The sequence below is a fragment of the Schistocerca gregaria genome, chromosome X, assembly GCF_023897955.1.
Source record: "Schistocerca gregaria isolate iqSchGreg1 chromosome X, iqSchGreg1.2, whole genome shotgun sequence".
Lineage (NCBI taxonomy): Eukaryota > Metazoa > Arthropoda > Insecta > Orthoptera > Acrididae > Schistocerca > Schistocerca gregaria.
The window spans coordinates 532,014,289-532,039,333 of record NC_064931.1 but is presented as its reverse complement, the minus strand read 5'-3'; the positions used below and the strand labels follow the sequence as shown (position 1 = coordinate 532,039,333).

The 25,045-nt window shown below is 42.5% G+C and overlaps 1 protein-coding gene across 2 annotated transcripts in view; it reads left to right on the top strand.

Moving 5' to 3' along the window:
- Positions 1 to 25,045, top strand: part of LOC126297652 (set1/Ash2 histone methyltransferase complex subunit ASH2) — a 154,079-nt gene that overhangs the window by 71,881 nt on the left and 57,153 nt on the right. For both annotated transcript variants that reach the window (XR_007552559.1, XM_049988735.1), the window contains exons 5-7: positions 2,783 to 2,960; positions 8,966 to 9,162; positions 9,577 to 9,754. Coding sequence is in view for 1 of the 2 variants with exons in the window: in XM_049988735.1 (XP_049844692.1) it covers positions 2,783 to 2,960; positions 8,966 to 9,162; positions 9,577 to 9,754 (553 nt within the window). In the remaining variant the exon portion in view is untranslated. The remainder of the gene's footprint in view (positions 1 to 2,782; positions 2,961 to 8,965; positions 9,163 to 9,576; positions 9,755 to 25,045) is intronic.

The window sequence follows — 25,045 nt, the reverse complement described above, 5'->3', positions numbered from 1 at the left end:
CACAAGTACACTAGTATAACTGACTACTCGTGCTGTTGCTGCTACACAAACAACGGTTGGGCATGACGATCATCTACACATCCTCATATCATAAATTAAAGTCCCCACTGCATTTTTCTGCCTGTATGTGAGGGATGATCTCAGAAACTATTCTGGGAATTTTGATACAGTTTCACTAATAGATAAACTGATTCATGAGGAAGGTCTGTGGATTGAATTTACTTACCTCTAATCGTAAGCCAGACAACTCATCTGGCTGTAGAAACTTACTGTTATCTGTGTGAATCCAGGGTGAGGCACTGTTAATGGCGTAGTAATAGTGAAGGGTTAGCAGTGAATATGTTATATTATTTGTTGTTGTTGTCTTCAGTCCAGAGACTGGTTTGATCTGCATCTGCATGCTACTCTATCCTGTGCAAGCTTCATCATCTCCTAGTACCTACTGCAACCTACATCCTTCTGAATCTGCTTAGTGTATTTATCTCTTGGTCTCCCTCTACGATTTTTACCCTCCACACTGCCCTCCAATACTAAATTGGTGATCTCTCGGTGCCTCAGAACATGTCCTACCAACTTATCCCTTCTTCTAGTCAAGCTGTGCCACAAACTCCTCTTCTCCCCAGTTCTATTTAGTACCAGCTCATTAGTTACATGATACCTTCAGCATTCTTCTGTAGCACCACATTTCGAAAGCTTCTATTCTCTTCTTGTCTAAACTATTTATTATCCATGTTTCACTTCCATACATGGCTACACTCCATACAAATACTTTCAGAAACGACTTCCTAACACTTAAATCTATACTCAATGTTGTTCTTCAGAAATGCTTTCCTTGCCATTGCCAGTCAACATTTTATATCCTCTCTACTTCGACCATCATCAATTAGTTTGCTCCCCAAATAGCAAAACTCATCTACTACTTTAAGTGCCTCATTTCCTAATGTAATTCCCTCAGAATCACCTGACTTAATTTGACTACATTCCATTATCCTCGTTTTGGTTTTGTTGATGTTCATCTTATATGCTCCTTTCAAGACACTGTCTATTCTGTTCAACTACTCTTCCCGGTCTTTCGCTGTCTGACAGAATTACAGTGTCATCGCCGAACCTCAGTTTTTATTTTTTCTCCATGGATTTTAATTCCTACTCCAAATCGTTCTTTTGTTTTTCTTTACTGGTGTGGCAGCCATCTGAATTGGTCAGTGTGTTGACTGCAGTTGAAAATGGAGAAAATTGAGTTTCATGCTGTTACCTAAACATTTTCTTTTGAAATGTTGTACTCTGCACAAATCAAAACATTTGTATGAAGTTCACAAGGACTCTTCACCATCATTGAAGACCATTTACTTTCGTGTTAATGAATTTAAATGTGGTAGGATAAGCACTGAAAATGAAGCATGGTTCAGCCGTCCAATGGAGTCACCACAAAGGAAACCATTGACAAAATCCATGCTGTGGTACCGCGAAACCATCGAATAAAAATACCAGAGATTGCTAAAACTGTAGGCATCTCAACATGGTCAGTGCATAGTATCCTGCATGGAGAATTGACTAACAGGAAGGTGTGTGTGAGGTGGATGGTGTGATTGTTCAGTCATCCAAGAGTGCACTTGGCACAACATTTCAACACAATGTCTGGTAATGCTTAAACACAATCCACAAGACTTTTTGTGCTGATATGTGACTGTTGATGAAACCTGGATCCATCATTCCACACCATAGTCAAAGTGGCAGTTAAAACAATTGACAAAGGCTGATGAAAGTACACAATTGAAGGCAAAGACCATTTTGTTAGCTAGTAAGCTTATGGCCACTGTTTCCGCGCCCCCCCCCCCCCCCCGCCCTCAAGGAAAAATACCCAGATTATTTGGAAAAGGGAGATCCATAACTGGACCCTATTTTTCTTCATTGTTGGATCGTTTGAAACTTGCATTGGCTCAAAAAAGACCAAGGTTCACACACAAAAAGGTGTTCTTCGACAAGGATAACATACCATCCCACACGTCAGTGATAAAAATGGCAAAAGTGCATGAATTTGTTCCTCAGCCACCCTATTCACCAGACTTAGCTCCAAGTGACTTGCTCCTGAATCTCTAACTTGGAACTTTGGCTTGCTGGGAAGAAGTTTCATCAAACGAGGAAGTGATAGTTGAAGTCAACAAGTATTTTTCAGAACCAATTTTTTCGATGGGCTGAAAAAGCTGCAGGGTTGCTGGACCAAGTGTATATACCTCAAAGGAATCTGTGTTGAGAAGTAAGGTGAGTTGTTTACGAAACAAGCATTTTTTTCTTGATTGAAACAACGCTCACAGATGCTTTTTCACGGTGGGGCTCTGTTCTGTGATTACCTACCTCAATATCTGACATTTCGCTGTTGGTGCAATGATTAAAAGAAGGAACAGTACTGTGTACTCCACAGTGTAACAATTTTGCTCTATTAGATTCAGCATTTCAGCCTACTGTACCATCTTTAGTGTTGATACCACTATGACCACTAATCAAAAACTACTGTGTTCATTACTTTTTCATTGTTATGCACCACTTATTATGCAGTGTGTGCCTTTTGAAACCAAGAAATTTATGGTATATTTCTGTTGTCACAAAATTCTTAGTACTAGTTATTTATTTGCCCAAGGATCCTTTTACAGTGTTATGCTGTATGTCAGCTTAATGTGTTGGATGAGAAGTCGACAGGTGGCAGGCTGTGCCTTTTTGAAGGAATTGTCCTGAATCAAAATTACTGGATAGTTTTTAAAATATTGTTTTCTGTGATGATTTTCAGATACAACGAGCGTTGACCAAAGATGTAGGCTCACTTTTCACATGTGAAGAATCTTCTGATGATGGAAATGACTTATTATATGGCCTGTTGGGTTTGGAGCTGACAAATATAAAGCCAAACTATGAGGCAATGATTCGTGGTGGTCACTTGAAGATCACAGATTCTGGAATTCAGCCAGGTATTCATAGTATTACTGTTAAAAACGATTGAAAAAATATCTCTACTACTCATATTGCAGCAGAATTATTTGGAGCTATGTTACTGATGTTATACGCTGTGTAATCAGAAGTATCTGTATACCCCCCAAAACATAATTTCTCATATTAGGTGCATTGTGCTGCCAGGTACTCCATATCAGCAACCTCAGTAGTCATTAGGCATTGTGAGAGCAGAATGTGTTGCTCCGTGGAACTCACGGACTTCAAACTTGGCCAGGTGCATGGGTGCCACATGTGTCATACATCTGTACATGAGATTTCCACACTCCTAAACATGCCTAGGTCCACTGTTTCCAATGTGATAGTGAAGTGAAAATGTGAAGGGACACGTACAGCACAACAGCGTACCAGCCGACCTTGTCTGTTGACTGACACAGACCGCCAACAGTTGAAGAGGGTCATAATGTGTAATAGACAGACATCTATCCAGACCATCATACAGGAATTCCAAACAGGATCAGGATCCACTGCAGGTACTTTGACAATTAGGTGGGAGGTCAGACAACTTGGATTTCATGGTTGAGCGGCTGCTCATAAGCCACACATCACTCTTGTATGTGCCAAATGAATCCTCACTTGGTGTAAGGAGTCTAAACATTCGACGATTGAACAGTGGAAAAACACTGTGTGGAGTGACGAATCATGGTACACAATGTGGCGATCCGATGGCAGGGTGTAGGTATGGAGAATGACCGGTGAACGTTATCTGCCAGCGTGTGTAGTGCCAACAGTAAAATTCGGAGGTGGTGGTATTACGGTGTGGTTGTATTTTTCATGGAGGGGGCTTGCACCCTCTTGTTGTTTTGTGTGGCACTATCACAGCACAGGCCTACACTGATGTTTTAAGCATCTTCTTTCTTCCCACTGTTGAAGAGCAATGCGAAGATGGCGATTGCATCTTTCAATAAGACCAAGCACCTGTTCATAATGCACGGCCTGTGGCAGAGTGGTTACACAACAACATCATCCCTGTAATGGACTGGCCTCCACAAAGTTGTGACCTACGTCCTATAGAACACCTTTGGGATGTTTTGGAACGCTGACTTCGTGCCAGGCCTTACCGGTTGACATCAATACCTCTCCTCAGTGCAGCACTCTGAAGAACGGGCTGCCATTCCCCAAGAAAACTTCCAGCATCTGATTGAACATATGCCTAGAGTGGAAGCAGTCATTGAGACTAAGGGTGGGCGAACACACTATTGAATTCCAGCATTACCGATGGAGGGTGCCACATACTTGTAAGTAATTTTCAGCCAGGTGTCCGGATACTTTTGATCACATAGTGTATCATGTTCATTCTACAATAAAATACAGTTATGAGCCAAAACAATGACTACCTTTGGAACACGCAGTGATTGTGCATGTTATGTGTTCAATAAGACCGTGGTAGTTTTCAGGGGTATGCGCATTTCCTGTAAATTATGGGCTAGTGGTTTTTGGATGCAGAACTGATGCCCAATAGTGTCCTAGATGTGTTCCATTGGGTTCAGAGCTGACAGATTTGGAGACAAAGACATCACGAGTTCACTGTTGTCTCCTCAAACCGCTATAGGATTTTTCTGGCCTTGTGACACGGACAGTTATCCTGGTGGAAGATGACGTCATCTTTAGGGGAGGACATCAAATGTATCTAGATATTGATTATTGCAGTGCAACAAGAAACGTGATTAATCTGACCAGACAACACATTTCTTTTGATCCATAATCCAGTCTTTGTTTCCATGCCCATTGCAGTTGTAAGTGGTGGTGTCATAGGGTCAACATGGAATACATTGCTCTAATGATTCCATCTCTCTCTCTCTCTCTCTCTCTCTCTCTCTCTCTCTCTCTCTCTCTCTCTCTCTCTCATTATCAGCACCTGACAGTTTGCCTCCATTTGGCTGCTTGGTTGAATTGTCTAATATCCGGATTTTTTGGGGACATTCGAATGTGACACTGACACGATGCTGGACTGCTTGGGAATGTGAAGACAGGCATATGCATTGTCAGGGTTCTGGTGGACCATGTCTTACCACCATCTATATGTACATTTACTTAGATACTCCGCAAGCCACTGTATGGTGTCTGGCAGAGCGTACCATGTATCACTAATAGTTATTCCTCCCCTGGGGCACTTGCAAATAGAGGGAAAAACTACTTCCTATATGTCTCTATATGGACCCTAATTTATCATATCTTACCTTCACGGTCCTTACGCGCAGTGTATGTTGGCAGCAATAGAATTGTTACAGTCAGCTTCAAATGCAGGTTGTCTAAGTTTTATCAATAGTACTCCTTGAAAAGAACGTCACCCCTCTCCAGGGACTCCATTTGAGTTCCCAAAGCTCCTCCGTAACATGTCCAAACCTACCGGTTTGAAATCTAGTTGTCTGCCTCTGAATTGCTTCAATATCTCTTTTCAATCTGACCTGGTACGGATCCCAAGCACTACTAGTACTCAAGAATAGGTTGCAACGGTGTCCTATATGCAGTCTCCTTTACATTTGAACCACACTTTCCTAAAATCCTTCTAGTGAAAAGAAGTTAGCTGTTTGCCTTCCCTACCACAGTTCTCACATGTTCATTCCATTTCCTATTGCCCTGCAATGTACACCCAGATATTTAAATGACTTGACTGTATCAAGCAGGACACTACTAATACAGTATCTGAAAATTACAGGTTTGTTCTTCATAGCCATCCACATTAACTTACATTTTTCCACATTTAGAGCTGGCTGCCATTCATAACACCAACTAGAAAGTTTGTCTAAGTCACCTTGTGTCTTCCTACAATCATTCAACTTCGACACAGAACCATACATCATCAGCAGCAATCAATCACTGATTGCTGCCCACCAAGTAATTTATATATATACAGAAATCAACAGCAGTCCTATCACACTTCCCTGGGGCACCCCTGATGATACCCTTGTCTCTGATTAACAACCATTGCCGAGGACAATGGACTGGGGTCTATTACTTAAGAAGTCTTCGAGCCACTCTTACATCTGTGAACATACTCCCTATGCTCGTACCTTCGTTAACAGCCTGCAGTGGGGGGCACCATGTCAAATGCTTTCTGGAAATCTAGAAATATGGAATCTGCCTGTTGCTCTTCATCCATAGTTCACAGTTGTCGTGTCCTGACACGGGATAGAGGGAAGTTAGGGGGGCTGTGGTCATTCTCAAATTTCCAAGCAGAGCGCTTGGGGTTTGTTGATAGTATTAATGTTTGGCCCAATTTTTCTTCTTGCTAGTGAAAAGGAAGTTGTGGTTGCCTTACAACTGCACTTGGGGAAGCATGTATTTGTGATTATGATGTTGATTTGTGTTTGAGCAGGCATGTCAATTTTGATGATAGGTTTTTTAGTAGCTGAGGTGAAGGGTGCAGTGAATGTGGCCAGGTGCTTCAATTTGTACCTCGTTGTAAGAAACATACGAGTAATCTTTATACCTTCTTTACCTCCTGAACAACTCTGCAGGTTTAGCATGTTGTTACATAAACACTGGAGCAATTCTCACAAGTCCTTGAAATGAGCACATTGCCCTGCATTGTCAGCTGTCTTGGCGCAACTTTCACTTGTTGCCCGTGCATTACTTGTAAACAGTGTGTAGCCATTACTACTGGCATTCAAACAATTCAAAGGGGTTGGTACATATGAAGACACTTAAGTAATGGTTGACGAGTCTAAAGTTAAAGTAAAGGTGGTAGTATTTTATTTTTATTTGTTTATGTATTTATTTTATCATTGACACTTAATAAATCAGATACCCCTTCACGAGACAATTCCTCTTGTGTTAATAGTGATGCTATTTTGGCGTGAGTGAATGTCTTTGCTGGAGATGAAGGAATTATGTGTCTTCACCAACAACTGGGTATTCCCCACTTTTTTTTTATTTCAGAATGTTTTCTGCTGTTTCTATCAGAGTAAGCAACAATCAACTTCAAGTTTATAGTGAGTCCTCTGAATGTTGGATGATGACACTTTGTTGAATGCCCTGTCTATCCTTCTGTTATAATTAATACATTTTGATAGAGACATTTCTTGTTACTGTTGATGGATTGAAATTCAAGTCTGTATTACTCTAGAATACTAGTTTACCAAGCTCACTGAGGCCCAATTTACAAAGAAGAGAATTGTCCCATGATAGTGTCAGTGGAACAAAGTTGTAATTCCAAGTCATTATGAAAAAATGTTTCTCATGATTCAAGTAGCCAAAAAGTTGTAGCTGTATGTTAAATATTTGAGAATTCTAATGTTTTGATTGTAACTCATTTTTTGAATTATTTTCACTTGAACGTAAGCCTAAATATTGCAGATACAGAGGGGTATTAGAGAGGTATGTTCAAAATATTAGGACAATTTTCGAAAATTTGATCATCTGTAAATATTTCACTGCTATAGACCAGAAATTCCTTGTTGCAGGGCACAGTTGTATACCATGCAATGGAGATTTTTCCCTTATAGAGAGGAACAAAGGATCCTTTCATGTATATTATTCAGACAGTTGGATTCCCTTCATTGCTAATGCCAAAGACAATGGTTTCCTTGCCTCCAATATGGAATCAAAGAACTTTAGGGATATTAGTGCACAGGACCAAGGGTGTTGTATAGAAGCTCATTTAAAGCAACTGAGTACGTTTGGTTAAAATTTCAGTTTATGACGCTAATACACAGCAGGGAAGAAAGTCCTACAACCTTGGGTTTCTCAAACCATTGCAAAGAAGCCATGATGTATTGGGAAAAGAAAACTGCCGCTCTTGTATCATAAACTTCTCCCAACAAAAAGTGCCAAGAAGAAAGTCTTACTTGACATATGCCAATATATCTCAGCTGAAAAATGGAATTTCTGTGAGCACCTACCAAATGAATAGTGGATTTACATGACTGACTGGCAAGATCCGTTGATTGAGAAAAGAAAATGTAATGCTGACTGTCCATGTTTAATCTAATTGCAGCAGAAATAGTATTAAATGTTTCTGTATGTTTTGCTGTTGCTGCTACTTATGCAAATTTGTACGCAATATACATTGTGTTTTGGCCAGAGTCATTGCACTTTCTCAAAATAAGGTTTCAGTTTCTGCAATAAGTATTACAGAAACGCCAGTGTGTTTCAGCAGCACCCCATTGTAACTGCACAGATACAATGTTGTTCATCCAGTAACATAAAAAAGGTTTTTTCTTTTTCTTTCAAAGATAACATAAGGAATTATGTAATAGCCGTTACAAAAATATACTGGACGATGTTTTACCACAGATACTCTGGTTGCATGAAGAAAGCCCAAATAAGTAAGCGGAAAACAGTTTTTCTGTTCTCCTGTAAAATTTACTGTTTGTTAATTACAACATTATTCAGTGATTGATTCAATTATGTGTCATGTACAATATTATTAATAATGAGATTTATTGGCTAATCTGTTTTGTGTAGTTCTCCAGTGATGATGTGCTGTGCTTTATCTTGCACACTGCAGTTGCAATAGCCTAGATGATTATGATCATATAATTGAGGATACTTTTCTATTGTTTAGCAGAAGTTTATTAGACTCTAAATCATTTTGAATTTTGACACTTCAGATTAATTAAAACAGGACACAATTCGTATGCCTCTGCTACATGGCAGTTTGGTTTGCCACTCTTGGCTGCAAATGGACGTGGCATAGACCACAAAGCAATGAGACTCAGTCATGCCACCTCTGTGTGGATTGCTTCATTTGTTAACATAGAGATGGCATGAAACAGTACCATGACTGCACCAAATGTCTGCACTGCACCACTTACGTGTGAATTCGGCCTTACATGTTTGTAGTTTTTAATCAGTGAGCCAGTTGACTCACTATAGGATTTTTGATTGTGAGAGTGATGATCTATTTGCATCTCACAAATATCTTGGTGGAAAAAGGTCAATCCATGAAAATGAGTGATTTTCTGAATGACTTTTATATTAGCTAAAGTATTAAGGTTTATTGAATTGTGCATTTGTGTAGTTCAAGCAGGTACTGGAGTGAAAGGTCGGAGCTCAAAAAGAAAAGTTTCTGACCAGTCTTCTAAGCGAGGGAGAAGTGGTGGTGATTCAGCAGCGCCAAAGCTTCCGGCACATGGCTATCCTCTGGAACACCCATACAACAAAGATGGTTACCGTTATATTTTAGCTGAACCTGACCCACATGCTCCATTTCGGCAGGTAAATGGATGAAGTGGCTATTCGTTCAGTACTGAAATTATCAGAAAATTACTTCTTGCTCTCCAAAATACATGTTTGAAGGGATGCAAATTTTTTTCCAAATAAATGTACATAAGAACTGAGATCAGGTTTTAGTTGCATTTAAAACACATCAATTCAGACTCTATTGCCGTAGTAACAGAGGGTTACAAAGTTTTGTGTATATAAAGTGCAAGAGTTTTTGTAACTCACAAGACTGTGTAAAATGATCAGTTACGTATTCTTAAATTTCTAGTAATATAAACTCCAGTATCAAGATCTGGTGGTTTGCTGTGGACGGGCGAAAGAATGCTTAATATTCTAAAATTAAACTCTTCATGAGATAAATGTCAAGAGTTGCCAAATGCTTGTCTCAACAGTTGCATCTTGTTTTAGGAATTTGATGAGAGTAGCGACTGGGCTGGTAAACCAATACCTGGATGGCTTTATCGTGTGGTCAGCCCCAGTACAGTGTTGTTAGCATTACATGATCGGGCACCACAGCTTCACATTTCAGAGGATCGCTTGGCTGTCACTGGAGAAAAAGGCTACTGTATGGTTAGAGCAACACACTGTAAGTATTAATCAGCAAGCAATATGCCTATGCAACTATGCAAACATGACTGTTTGAACAGAAAATGTAGAATGGGGAAAAAATGGAAGAAAATCAGTTTTGCAAAATATTTTGAAAATTGACAGTTACAATCTTCACATGCGACTGGAACACCACTAGTTCTATGATGTGTTTGATCTTACTATATGAACCTGTAATGAAATGCTTTGCTCTTCTTGGAGTTTTCTGTACCTATTTTCTCTATCAGTCCTATCTGGTATGAGTCCCAGACTGATGAGTGATATTAAAGTTTTGATCAGACAAAGGTTCTGTAAGCTACATCCTTCATGCATGGACCACACCTTTCTTTCTGACATCTTCCTTATCAGTAATAAGTTTAATGTGATCTTTCCACTTTAAATTATTCCATATGTTTGCTCTTAGATATTTTTTGGATGTAATGCTTCCATTGATTCTTCTGCAATTCAGCAATCACACAGTAATGAGTCTGTCGTCCTATTTATACACAATCTGTTAGATTTGTTTACATTGAGGGTCAACTTCCAATCCTTGCAGCAAGTGTTTATCGTCTGCAGGTCTTCGTGCATATTGTTAGAATTTTCTAGCGTTGAAGACTTCTCTCTATACAACAGCACCATTTACAAAAAGCCTCAGAAACTTGTGGTGTTATCCACTAGATCATTTATATATGAGTGGCATTCAGTAAGTAAAGCAACAATTTCTTTTCTTGACCAATTTTGGTTGAAAAAAATCTGGAATTTGTTGTGGGATGTTGTGGAATATTCTTGCTTCAGCCCTTTGTTTTTAATCACATTTAAGCAGAAATGTCTTCCTACTTTCCTTTACATTTACAGCTGTATTCAGTGATATATTATAGTGGCCATACGGGCACTGATTGCCTGTTCTGTATTAATTGAGGTGAAAAGTTTGGAGCCTTTGTTTACCAGGAGAAGTAAGATGTTATCACAAGTAGTTTCCTTTCTATTACAGCTGGGAAGTTGAAAACGCCTCCTGATATTGTAACATGACTATGAAATTTACACAGTTTTCCAACTGGGCAACTGGTCAGATTTGCATCCAGTCATCCAGATTTAGATTTTCTGCAGTTTGCCTAAATCGCTCCAGGTAAATGCAGAGATGGTCCCTTTGAGGGGGCATGGCTGATTTCCTTCCCCATCTGTGAAACATTCAGAACGTATGATCTGTCTGACCTCGATGTTGATGGAATGTTAAACTCTACTGTTCCTTCCATCCAAGTTTTCTTCCAAATATTTTGCCACTACTGCACTGGATGCAGGGAGATATAAAAGCATAACATTACCATGTTTGATCCATGTTGAATATCCCCCTTCAGCGGCCCCGCAGCTCTTCTGTGAGTACGTGTGTGGTGTACATGGGGCCTTGAACTGTTGCAACCACTCTTCTCTCCCAGGCTGCATTCCCTTCTCCATATCTATTCCTCCCAATCCTAGCTGCTCCTCATCCTACTCCCCCTCCTCATCCTACTTTCCCCTTTCTCCCTTTGTTTCCTTTTACGACGACACAGCTGTTCCTTAGTTCTACTAGTCCTTCATGGACTTGTCTTGTGTTGACACTCTACACTCCTTGGGGTTTGACCTCCCTTTCTAAATTCTATTTACATAGTATCAGCCATTTGGGGAAGAACTCCCTTCCTAGAGTCTTTGGCATGGGTTCCTCTGCCCCCACCACCTTTCTTTTTCGCCATAGATAGCCCCCGCATCTCTCCACCCCCCAAACCTCACCAGGTCATCAGTACAGTAGCCAGGTGGTGGGGCTACTATGTACTCATCTAGCTGAGCGCCATGACAGCACAAGGATCACACTTTTCTGTTACCTGAGCTGTCACTGCCTCCTGTATGCCTAGGAGTGGCTGCACATCATTCTGGGCCATTGGGACTCCCAGCAACAACTGCTGTGCCAGGTGGCCCTTGCTGCGAATGGGTGGTGCCCACTGTGAGACCCTGATTGGAGTAGGTGGTATCAGGGCGAATGCTCTGCACGTCTGTCTGCTCTTCTGTTGCAATCTCTTCATATGGGGATGGTTCTGTCTCTGTTCTTACTTTTGCTTTCTCAGCCTTCCCCTTCCTGGTCACAGACTGTGAGGAAGGCCGGGTACGGAGCTTGCGATGAAAGCCTTTCCCTGTAACTTTGTTTGTTCCAGGATGTAGGGGGAGACTTGTGCCGAGTGGTGTAAAATGTTTAGGCATTTATAAGTTGGAGCAAAAACCCAGGATAAATGCCTCTGGGAAAATGCCAAAAATTCATAAATGCCTGGACATTTATGCATCTTATAAAAAATTTTAATTTAATATTTTGTATTGGCAAAGATGTTTTGCAACACTGCTTCTTTAGTGGTTGGGTAACAAAGTCGAAAAAGCTGTTCGATAGTTATGGGAAAGTTATTAGGGGAAGTAAATTGGACTGTAACCATAACTGTTTACGTCATTAATGAGTTCAATTCTTGGGGTAGTGCATGATAGAAAAGAAAATACTCAACTTTAATAGTAATTTTTCAAGTTAAGTATAATTATATTAAGTAGCTAACCTGTAGGTACTATTTTTACTTATACTATAGTACTGCATAAAAATGAAAAAAGTTGTCATTCAGTTTCTTGATCTTCAGAAGTTTCAGAAGAATCATGAAGTTCCGACTGTGCATCATATTATTTGGAATCTGATTGCTCGCAGACTATTGAGTTCCCTTCCATTTTATCTCTGCTTGGACTGTTCAGTGTGGGTTTTTCCTTTGTGTAACTGGTGTGCATAGAATTTTTGCCACTTCACAAGTTCCTCTTAAACGTCTACACCAAAATAAAGGATTTACATGATGATTTTTATCTTCCTTGGGAGTGAGGACTCACTCCATCCCACAAAAATGGTCAGGACTTAATTCCTAGTTTGTCCCTATAATCAACCAAATTCTCTCTAGCCTGATTAACATTTAGTGAAGTGTTCTTTGTTGTGCCACAATCAAAGCTTATTGCACTAAGCGCCTCAACAGGCTTCTGGTTTCTAATTAGTACTGCTGGATCAACATGATTAGCTGCAAGGTGGGCATTCATTCTTCATTATTAACTACTTTTTATGGTAATGTTCTTATTTTATCTACACAGCAGTGCGGTTATACAAAAGCAGATAAAGAAAAGACAGAATGTAAAACTATAGTCTGATCTGATAATAAAGGGGTTTTATTCCCACTGAAAACATTTTAACACAATCAATGACATAAGGACAAATATTTTTTTTTCTTTTTTACTGGCTTATCACTGTATAGCTGTTCAATGAGGTGTGTGTGTGTGTGTGTGTGTGTGTGTGTGTGTGTGTGTGTGTGTGTGTGTGTGTGGGGGGGGGGGGGGGGGTGGGTGTCTGTCCAAAGAGGTCCTAACGACAATCATGTTTATACCGGCACTTTCATCTTAGCTTTTGAGGGCGATACCTTTCTCGAAAAAGTCAGAGTTATGGTTCATTATTGTGATATGTCTGTTTTTGTCACATGCCTAGGTGATGTGAGGCAACTCCTATTTGTGGCGACTAAGGCTGCCCTCTCCCTGTGAGGAGTCCACGCATCCCGCCTCCCAAGTGTATGAATTATTCCAGCCACATTCTCCTCGCTCGCCAGATTGCCCAATCTGTAAAGAAGAAACGAAGCTTCAGGAATTCAAAACTCATGGCCACCTTTCCAACTCTTAGGTCTGACAGAAATTCAACTGTTTCCACCTGCTGTCTTCAACATCTACCTTTGTTTCTGTTGTGTCCTTTTCTCCTCCTCCTCCTCCTCCTCCTCCTCCTCCTCCCCACTCCATTCCCTCCTCTCCCGGAACCACTCCTTCTCCTTGCTGTGTGTGCGCTCCTCATAGCCGCTTGGTCTCTTTCAGACCCTGATACTGCTGCAACTTGCTCTCTTCCCAACCATACCTCCTTTGGCCTTCCAGGGTTAGATCTTACATTCATGGCTGTCACTCTGTCCTTAGCAGTGATGCACACTGACTGCACAGTGATTGATTCAGGTTCGTTTGATGTCCACCTGGACTCTTGCACTAGTCTCCTCTAATGGAATTACAATGTAACCCTACTTTTAAGTTCCCGGAATTAACGTTTTTCCCACCATTTATGACATTTTTTATTGCTCCTGTCAAATTTACCAGGCCCACAATGTTCATTCGTGCCTGATTTTGTGTCAACATACTCTCCCACGACTTGTGCTTGATAAAAAAATGTTCACAGAGGCAAAACTTCGTGACATCACGGTGCTCTACTCAGTGGATTTGAACTGGTAAATGTGTAAAAGTTGGAACAATTCCTGACCTCTCCCCTGCTGCTGCCAAGCTCTACTCAGCGTGGTGTCTAATTGGAGTAACTACATTCTTTCGAATAAAGATATCATGGCCAATCGCAACCATTTCCAAGCTACCTCTACTGCACATGCGCAGTTTCGTCATTGTTGTAATCATAACACCTTTGTTGAGCCATATTTTGTGTGTTTCGTTGTTTCGCCACTTGTGCTGGTTGACCTTTTCAATCATTTTGCATTGCTCAAATATTTTTGGTTTCAACAGTGCCAGTTACGTAGTTTTTCATGCTGAGCAAAATGTATTTCAAGAATTTATTCTCATTGTCAAGTGCAGTATTTACATACATATTTTTTGTCATGTTACGCAAACAAATGGTGCAAGTGTTGGTTTTCTACACAACTTAGGAGGCATGGTACCTGATAACCTGAAAAAGACAACTACAGTGCAAGAGATGCAGAACAATACATACGCAAACACTACACAAATTAATTTTGTAAATATTAGCACTTGATAATGAGAAAAAGTTCTTGAAATGCGTCATGCTAAGCATGGAATAAAATATGTAACTGGTGCAGTGTTTCATTGTTTAAATAATGAATGATATTTGCATGCTTTCCAAAAACATCGATTATGACATGAAATTGAGTCATACTTTTACTCCCCAGACAGTTATTTTCAATTGCATCAGTGATTTTTATTATATAATAAAAATGTCTTAGATAATAAACAAGTCTCTCCTATCATACATAAAATGCGAAAATGCAAGGGGGTGCCCTATATGTAACCTTTACAGCTGAAAATGTTATTTGCAACATTTTACATTTTCCCACATTTCATACCATGTTATTGAAGTCCCTTGAAAAGTGGAAAAGCAGGATTAACTGTGTTATGGTTAGTATCATCAAGCAATTGCTTGGACTTTATGTATAACCTGTATTGGAATCAAATTCATTATTTGTGCTAATTGTTTTTATTTTAATGAGGCTCAGGTCCTATACTTGATTGGCACATAGGAATAGGGTGGAGATGGCAGATCATGTTGTGCACTGCTGCATATCTAGGAAGTTATTTATGGAACCCACCAACTCCTTACTGACCTTTATGCTAGTATGTCATTGATTTATATTTTTCATGAAGTTCTGGAATTGTCTGGTGGAACCTTTTGGCATACAGACAATATCATCGACATAACTGTACCTATACACAACACTTTTTGCTTATGGTTCACATGTACAAAAGTCAGTCTCCCACTTGTCCATGAACATTTCTGTAAGCAAGGGGAGACACTCATTCCAGCTTCCTCTTTAACATCCTACAGCCTACAAAAATGCAGCATTCCACATGATCCCCCCAGGGGGCCCACAGTTCCTTTTGTGCGTATGTGTGTGGCACGCACAGGTCCCCGAGCTATTGCAGTCTCCTTCCTTTTTCCATACTGCATTACTGCCCCTGTTCCCCTGCCTCCCTGTCCTTGCTCTTTTATCCCTGCCCCCTCCTTTCACTCTTGGTGCACTTCTTTATATCGACCTGGCTATCCTCCTGGCTTTGTTTTGGTATGTGCTATTGTTTAGTTTGCTGTTTCCATCTCTTTTTTTGGAATTTTTGGTCCCCTTGGGGTTCGATCTCCATTTCCAACGTTTTCCATTCAGTGTGAGCCATTTGGGGATGAACTCCCAACCTAGTTTCCATGGTGCAGGCTCTTCTCCACCTTCCTCCCCCCCCCCCCCTTTTCCCCTTGCACCCTGGCCCCCTTCATGCTAGGTCACCAGCACAGTAGCCAGTCCATGTGGTGGATCTGTTAAGTACCCACTTGACTGAGCCCCCTGACAACACAGGGATCACACTGCTAGTACCTGAGCTGTTACGCCTCATGTATGCTAAGGAGTCTGTGCTCATCACTTTGGTGCATCGGAACTCCCGGCAATGGCCGCTGTGCCAGGTGGCCCTTGCTGTGGCTGGGTGGCACCCACAGGGCAAGCTCTTCGTCAGAGTGGGTGGTACTAGAGCAGATGCTTTCGACATGAAGTGACAAAAGCTTAACCATCCTGGCCATTCTGTAGCCCTCTTTAAGAGTGATAGAAGACATGACACTCCTTCTGATCCTTCGGACTTCACCTGCCTGGCCACCCCCTGGGAAGAGGGTCAAGCTTGCTGGCTTGGGTTGGAACCTTTCCCTTGGTATCTGGTTTGTATCAGGACAGATGGTGAAAGTTTTGCCGCTACCAAGCCTTTGTTTCTCATGGAGACGATTGAAGATAAGTATGGCGAAGTGTAATCCAGTAGTAAAATGCGATCCCATTCTTTTCTCATAAAGACATCTTCTGTTGCCCAATCTGAAGCCCTGTGTACTTGTGACCATCTTGATGACATCCCAGTCTCCGCTGCACCCCACCAATCTTTGGACTCGGTACAGGGCATCATTTTCTGCCGGGATCTTCTACTCCAAACTGACGAGGAGCACCATGCAAACCTCGAGCGTTGAGGAGTCAGATTTATCCGGAGTGTCCAGCAAGGCCCTAAAAACAATTGCGCTGATACAGACACCTTTATCCTGGCCTTACCTCCCAGAGAAGGTAAAGGTGATGGTGTATCAGTGTGATGTAAAACCTTATATTCCACCATTGATGAGATGCTTCAAGTGCTTACGGTTTGGACATGTCTTTCTGCTGCACCAATCATCCCTTCTGCGGTGACTGTGGGCACCCCATCCACGGGGGAGTGCCTGTGCTCCCCAGCCGACGTACATAAATTGTAATCTGCAGCATCCTCCACGCTTGCCAGCATGCCTGGTGTACGTGAAATGACAGATTCAAGAGTACACTTCTACTTTTGCTTCAGTTACGTCCATTCCCCCCTACCCCCTCCTCTTCCCAGCCTCGCCCCACACCTCCCGCCTAACCCTCCCCCTCCCCCTCCACATCAGTGGCCATACCCACCCATTCGGGTGCTGCTGCCCCTCCCCCACCGGAGAAGCGCTACCCTTCTTTGGCAGCTGCCGGTACTGGAGCCTACTCCCAGGACTTCTCTTCCTGGCACCCCCTGAAAGGTGATCTGCAGCTCCACATCGGTTGCGTGATCCGCGACTGGTTGGCACCAAAATTGCCAGGTGTAATTCCTTGCCCAACTACGCTGCAGTCTGCCCTTCTCTTCCTTCACAAGAGAAGCAGAAACAAGAACATGAACAAGGTGAAGGCCAAGGCCTCTCCGGTACCCCCTGAGGTGCCGCCTTCTCCTCCTCCAGCCAATGAACCAACAGTGCCTGACCCCACCTATATGGGCACTACTCCATCCTTACCGGTGACGGATGACTCGGTGGCATGACTGGCTCTGGTCTGTTTGCTTCCCATGTTGACTTTAGCTTGCGAATCCTCCAGTGGAATTGTAATGACTATTTGTGTCACTTTCCACAGTTGCAGCCCCTTCTTTCCTCCTACTCTGGTGCTTGCAGTGCTCTCAAGGAGACCCATTTTGTCAATTCTTACAAACCCACCCTTTGTGGGCTCCATGCTTTCTGTTGAAACCGAATTGGCCCCTTATGGGCTTCTGGTGGTGTTTGCATCTTGGTCCGCAAGGACATTGTTAGTAAATAGGTTCCCTTCCACACCACTCAGGAAGCAATTGCTGTCAGGGTCCATCTGGCCACTCCAATCTCAATCTGTAATCTGTAATCTCTACCTCCTGCCTGACAGGCCGCTCACATCCCTTGCCCTAACCACCCTTCAACTCTGTTCTCCCTTTGCTTGTAGGGGACTTTAATGCCCACAGCCCTCTTTGGGGTAGTCACACGACTACTGCCCAGGGCAGGACAGTTCAGTTGAAGCTGTTCTGGCAGGGCTGTCTCCTAAACACCCGCGCTCCCACACACTAGTGTGGCACATGGCACTTTCTCTGCCATTGACCTCTCCATCTGCAGCCCCAGCCTTCTTCCCTCCATTCAATGGGGTGCCCACATTTACTTATGTGACAGTGATCATTACTTGATTGTTTTGACCTACTCACTCCGTCACCCTCCCAGGTGGGCCTTCTCCTCTGCTGCCATCCCCCCTGTACTACCACACAGTAGTATTGACGAGTCTACACACATTTTGAATCCCCCGTTTTTTCCACACTTCTTTCAGCCATCCCTTCTACCTCGGGTTCACCCCATCGGAAGATGATCCCTAGGTGGGCTCCGGAAATTGCTGTGGCCATAAGACTGCTGCTGCACTCTTAAACACTTCAAGCGGCACCCTTCTACTCTCCTTCTGGTCTTCAAACGATTCTGCACCCGGCCCCTTACCTAATCAAATTTCAGAAACGGATTTGCTGGGAACAATATATGGCTGCCATAAGACTGCACACCCTGTCTTCCCAAGTTTGCGTGGAACTCAGGCGAATTTTTGGCCCTTGTCCTCCCACCAATGTTGTAGGAATTTCTGTGCATGGTGTTCTCTTTGCCCATCCAGAAAAGTCGCAGAGCATTTTGCCCAAGTCTCTGCATCGACTCTGTACCCATTCACATTGCTCCTCCTGAAAGAGGACTCGGAACGGCTGCCTTTGTCTTTCGTTGCTTGGAGCCTAATGATGCCCCATTTAGTGAGTGGGAATCCACCAGTGCCCTCGCCCTTTGTCCCGACACGGCTCCTGGACCAGATCGGATACATAACCAAATGCTCCAACACTTATCGGTGGCTGTCCACTGTTGTATACTGACCCTTTTCAACTGTCTGTGGAGTACAGGAAAGCATTGTTATTCCAGTGTTGAAGCTTGGGAAGCCACCCCCTTACCAAGGGAGTCGGCGGCTGTTTTGGATGCTTGAATCCCACGACCTTTTGTCATCGACACAAGGTGGTTTTCACTGTGGCCACTCTATGGTGGATAACTTGGTCTACCTGGAGTCTGCTATCCGCTTGGCTTTTGCCCATCAGCAGTACCTCATTGCAGTCTTCTTTGACCTGCATAAAACCTACTACAGCACTTGGCACCACCACATCCTCACCACTGTTCACAAGTGAGGCCTTTGTGGCGCTCTGCCAGTTTTTATCTGTAACCTATTTTCTTGTCACTCTTTCCGGGCCCAAGTTGGTTCCTCCTACAGCACTTCCAATTGGCAAGAAAATGGGGTTCCACAGGGTTCTGTGCTAAGTGTCCCTCTCTTTCTAATTGCCATTAATGGACTGGTGGTGGCTGCTGGGCCGACAGTGTCCCCCTCTTTGATTGCTGATGATTTTTGTATCTACATCCCTTCCTCCATCATGGGCACTGCAGAATGCCGTCTACATGTGGGGGGGGGGGGGGGGGGCAATCTACCGGGCGCAGTCTTGGGCTTTCCAGTGGCTTTCAGTTTTCCGTCGCCAAGTCGTGTGTCATGCATTTCTGCTGTGGCTGTACAGTCCATCCCCATCTGGACCAGTTCCTCAATGGTCAATCCCTCAAGGTGGTGGACACCCATCGCTTCTTGGGTCTGGTCTTCGATGCCCGGTTTATGTGGCTCCATATTCACCATCTGAAGAGGACATGCTTGTCACATCCCAATGTCCTTAGATGTCTGTGCAGTACCAGCTGGGGTGAAGACCACTCTATTCTCCTGAGATTGCACAAAGTGCTGGTCCAGTCTCGTTCAGACTACAAGTGTCCTATCTATGGTTCTGTGTCACCTTCAACACTGCAGTTACTGGACCCCACCCACCATTGTGGGGTACGACTTGCGACTGGTGTTTTGCGGTCTAGCCCCATGAGTTACCTTCTCGCAGAGTCGGGGATTCCACCACTGCGAGTTTTGAGCCAACAACAGCTGATATCTTACGCGCTCTGCATTCGCTGCACCCCAAAGCACCCTAATTATGGTCTCCTTTATCCAGACATGGAGATCAATTTCCCTTGATGGCGGCCACAATGTGGGCTTACCATGGCTGCCTGCATTCAGTCACTCTTTTCTTAGCTTCAGCACTTCCCTTTACTGCCTCTCTTCTCCACTCACACACATACCCCTCCGTGGTGCGTCTCTCGGCCACAACTCTGTCTTGATCTCTCGATCAATTGAAAGGACTCTGCCCCTCCGGAGGCCATTCGCCACGAATTCTGCTTTGCCACCAATTCTACTGTCTCCTCAGTTCATTCCAGGGTTCCAAAGTGATTTATACTGAGGGTTTCATGGCTGCTTGTCACAATGGTTATGCTAACAAATAAGTGAGACACAAGGAACTTCGTTCCTTACCAGATGACTATAGTGTTTTTACTGCAGAATTGGTAGCCATCTTGCACATACTGGACCATGTCCGCTTCTGCTCAGGACTGTCCTTCACTATCTGTAGTGACTCCTTGAGCAGTTTGCAAGCTGTCTGCCAGTGCTTCCCTCGCCACCCATTGGTCATAGCTATCCAGGACTCCCTTTCTCTCCTTGATCAACGTGGATGCTCTGTTGTTTTCATTTGGACCCCAGGCCATGTTGGGATCCCTGGCAGTGAACTTGCCGATCGACTGACTAAATTGGATACTAACAGGCCATCTCTTGCTGTTGGCATTCTGGAAATAGACCTTTGCTCGGGATTACGTTGTCACATTTTGGTACTTTGGAGAATGGCACACTTCCTTTGCCGCACAAGCTCAGGGAATAAAGGATTCTACAACTATGTGGTGGTGCTCGTTATGGGTCTCTCGTAAAGCCTCTGCCATCCTTTACCAGCTCCTCATGGGCCGTACTTGGCTGACTCATGGTTATCTCCTCCATCTTGAGGACCCCCCCCCCCCCCCCCCTCTGTCCTTGTGTATCAATGTTGACTGTGGTTCACCTCTTACTGGACTGTCCCAACTTTGCCGCCCTGTGACAGACTTTCAGCTTTCTTGACTTGCTACCCCTGCCGTTAGCTGACAGTGACTCAGCGGCTGATCTAGTTTTACGATTTCTTCATAATTGGGGTTTTTATCACTTTATATTTAAGGGACCTTCAACCTTATCGGTGGGTGGAGGGGATGGCAGGCTGTCTTGCTCCCTTCTCCGCCCCGATTGGAGTGGCTTTGACTGGGCTTGTTGGTTCACCTCTGCCTTCCACCTTCTTTCTTTATGGGGTCAGTTTTATCTTAAGTGTCTACCTTGTCTACCTGTGCTTTGTCCTTCATGCCCCCGTCATTAGTCACTTTCTTTCCCTCCTCTCTTTTTCCACCCTTCTCTGTCAATAGTTTGTAGTTTTACGGCCGTTGTGGTTCCCTCTTATAGTGTGAGGTTTTATCGGTTTTAGTTATTCCAAGATCGGAGGGACTGATGACGGTGTAATTTGGTCCCTTCTCCAATCCAACCAACCAATCATTCCACATGATCCACTGTCTTTTTCCTATCCCCATGTCCCAAGAAGACTATGACCAGGAACTCAATAAAATAAAAACTGTAGCCCTAAATAATGAACTTGATTTCAACATTGACAAAATTTTCAATGAGAAACTGAAGAAGCAAGTCAGTTCCATAGTCACTCTCCAGGAGTGTCAGTGAGTGTGATCTCTCTCTGATGTCCGTAGCACTGATGAATCTTCAATCGAATCTCAAGTAATAGTCCTGCCTTGTACATTTGCTGGTACAGCAAACTATTTTGGTGTTTCTACAAGTGGTGCAGTTGGCAGATACTGAGAATCTGAAAAATCGGACAGCAATTGCGAAATTTCAGAAAAGAGCATAATTCAGTGAAATTTTTGATTTGAAACAGATTTCCAGTCATTAACTGGTTGACATTTGTGCCCTGAAGCTGACTCATAAACACATACTTTAATGACTCGTGCTTTCTGGATTTAGGAACTTTATTGTTTTGTTGCTATTTGTCTTCTAATGGCTCAAGTTGAAAAGTTGAAAATAAGGGATTGTTGGTCCATAGATATACATTTAACACTCTAGTCAGTAAAACACTGTCCCAAGCCCATTTTATTTTACTTTTGAAAGTGCTACCCTTCAGTGATAACTTTGCAGATACTGGAGGTCACAGTTCATTCAAAATTTGGAATTTTATTGATGAAATTTGTATGACTTTTGCATCATGTTTAGTCCACATCAGAAGCTTTTCATTGATGAAAGACTGATTATCTTTTAAACAATTTATTCCATCCAGGCAAAGTAGATACGGACGAATTAGTCATAAACTATGTTGGCAACGGCTTTCCAGCCCAGGCCTATTCCTGTAGCTTCACAACCACATGTGCCACTGTTCATAACAGACACGACATGGTAAAACTGCGGAGGTAACTGAAATGAAGAGCAGTTGAGTTTCAGTTTAAAAATGATTGCTATCAGGTGGTGTGATGGGAGAAATATGAATGTGGACCACATGTAACACAACACAAATAGTTGAAACCAAGAAGACCATTTGGGAAAAAAACAACAATAAAGAACCAAATACAAAGGACTCATTCACCAGTTAAATAGAAACTACACTTATTCATCATTTTGTGATGTGGTGAAGTTATACCAACATGATGGAAACAATTATATTTGGTTATTCTGATTTATTGGCTGTGAAACCTGCCTAAGGCTGTAAGGAAGGATTGAAAATACCTACTGAGCATTGTAGAAAGGATTAAAAAAAAATTAGGTTTCATCACTGTGGAGTGTCTCTCCAAGTGAAGTATTCTTGCAAGAAACAGACTTGCTGTTTCAAATGCTGTATTTATATTGTACATGTTGTAATTACATAGTGCACATTGCACCAGTGGCACAAAATTTTCATCTGCTTAGGGTGGACTTAAATTATATTTTGATGTTGTGATTTTTGTCTGTAGAAGTTGTTTAGGTACATATTAAAGGGTTGAAAATAAGGGTTGTATAAAGAATTCAGAAGCTTAAAGGTTCAGAGTTTGAAGTGTGTCTCCAGATGAAATAGTGTGCTAGACCTGATTCTTGACATACAGCAGCATTAGTCCATTCACGAAGTAAAGAGACAGCATTCATAGTGTCAGTTAATAAAGAAATTTTACAGCTTCATCTCGTTATGATGTGATCAAATTACTCCAATGTAAAGGAAAGATTTTTCATTCGGAAACATTAATTTCTGTCCTTGAGCTTTGCCAGAGAACAATTAATTTTATGTATTTGAAAGATATTCAGATGCAACAGAAGTGTGTTCCAACAAGCAGTTTATTTGTGAATGAATTATTGTGCTAGCATGCACCAAGAGAGAGTGGATGTATGGATTCTACAATGTTTACCTCGCAAGCTACGACCAAAATATTCAGCGTGACGCAGAGAAACCGGTACAGGTAATATAGCAGGCAGAAACCGGTCACAGGCGGAAAGGTCCTGTTGCAGGTAGTCAGCTTATGCCACAGTGACATCACACTCAGAAAGTCTGTGGCTAGCACATCTGTAGCAGTGAAATTGTTAATTAATGAGGCTGGTATTCTTTCTTGTTTGCAACCAGCACATATCTGAATCATGCCTGTAGAGGCATTTCTCTCCTGTTCTATGAAGGAGATACTTTAACTACACAGTTGACTGCAGAGGCAAAGAAATCTGTATGCATGATCCTAACAAAATCATAAGAGTCTCTGGGTTGAGCCTCTCACTTGACTCCAAACCAGAGTGCTGCAGTCTGTTCTGGGAATGATGTTGCAAAATGATAGCTCTCCTTTCACTCTGCATGTGAGAGTAGTTGTCTTCACCAAATGGCCAGCATCTTGTAGGAATCAAAAATGGGCTCTGAAAGGAGGTGGCAGGCATCATTGCTGCCAACGTAAACCTTGATTTGCGGCTTGGTGCATCTGTTGTGCTCAGACACTACCAGCAAAGCCTCCTTCACATCTTCGGTGTGACCTCCCAGCAAGAAGAGTGGACACTGAACTTCCTTCCCAACCTATCTCCTAATTCTGTAAAGGGATTGAACACTTTCCTAATGTTGTTCACTTATTAGGACATTTCAGGAAGATTGCTCCCAGTTCCAACATACACACCATCCTGTTCTGGCTTAGATGCACTTTCATCAGTGGGCAGTATGTTGGATCAGTTTTTAAGGTGCAAGGGGATAGCTGCGTGACCAGTATCCTCTTTCACCTTCTGCTCAGAGGTTCACAACCCTGCCACTGTGTCCTTCACCAACAGGTGTGTGTCCTTCAACAGGGGTGTGTCAACAGGTAAGAACAAGCAAGTCTGAAGGCGCTGTGGCATCAGAGATCCCAGACAACTTATCTCGGGTGTCCCACTGTCACGGCTGCCCAAGGTAGCAACCTGTTGGACTTGGTGAACACAGCTTACAATTGTTTCCGGACAATGGCCAATTACTCTTGCATCTGCACACAACAGGTGCAGTCCCTATTCACCTTTAATTTATGTTTGTCTGTACCACACTAACCCAACCAGTTGCTAGATTCTATCTAATACTGCCACTATACTGCTTGTGGTTATCAATACACTATAAAGTAAGCTCATACAACACACATGCTCGGAAAATATGCAAATGCTTAGAAGTTACTTGACACTAGTCAACACAGTTAAATACACAGATAATATTCATTCCACAAAGCTTGTGAGACCAAAGACTAAATTAAAACTTGTGTATAAACAAAAACTGCAGCTGCAGCTTACTTGTGTGCTTCAGCATACAAATATCTTTGCTTGGATAAAAAAAATGCAATTATTAACAATTATATTCTTGATATCCTTTGAATGAGAGTATTTTGCTGCCAGATGTGGTTTGAATACTACAGTGCTTTACTGAGTGTAGTCTATTTGGTCTCCATGTTTTATTGGCCTTGCCCATATTGGAGGGGACATAGCTTTGCACTCTTTTGTCCTGAGAAAGGGATCAACTTATGACATTTGTGGCCCTTTTAGAATTAGTAGTAGGATGTACCATTTTTGTTCCTTTTAAGTTCCAGAAAAAATTGAAAATAAAAATTTCGCTTTACAAATTCTTTTGCTAATTTGGAGAGAGAGAAATTCCCTCAGCAAAGATGTTGGCATTATTACCCTGCTTTTGGGTATTCACCTGACTAATTTTAAATAAAGCATTTAAATATGGTAAT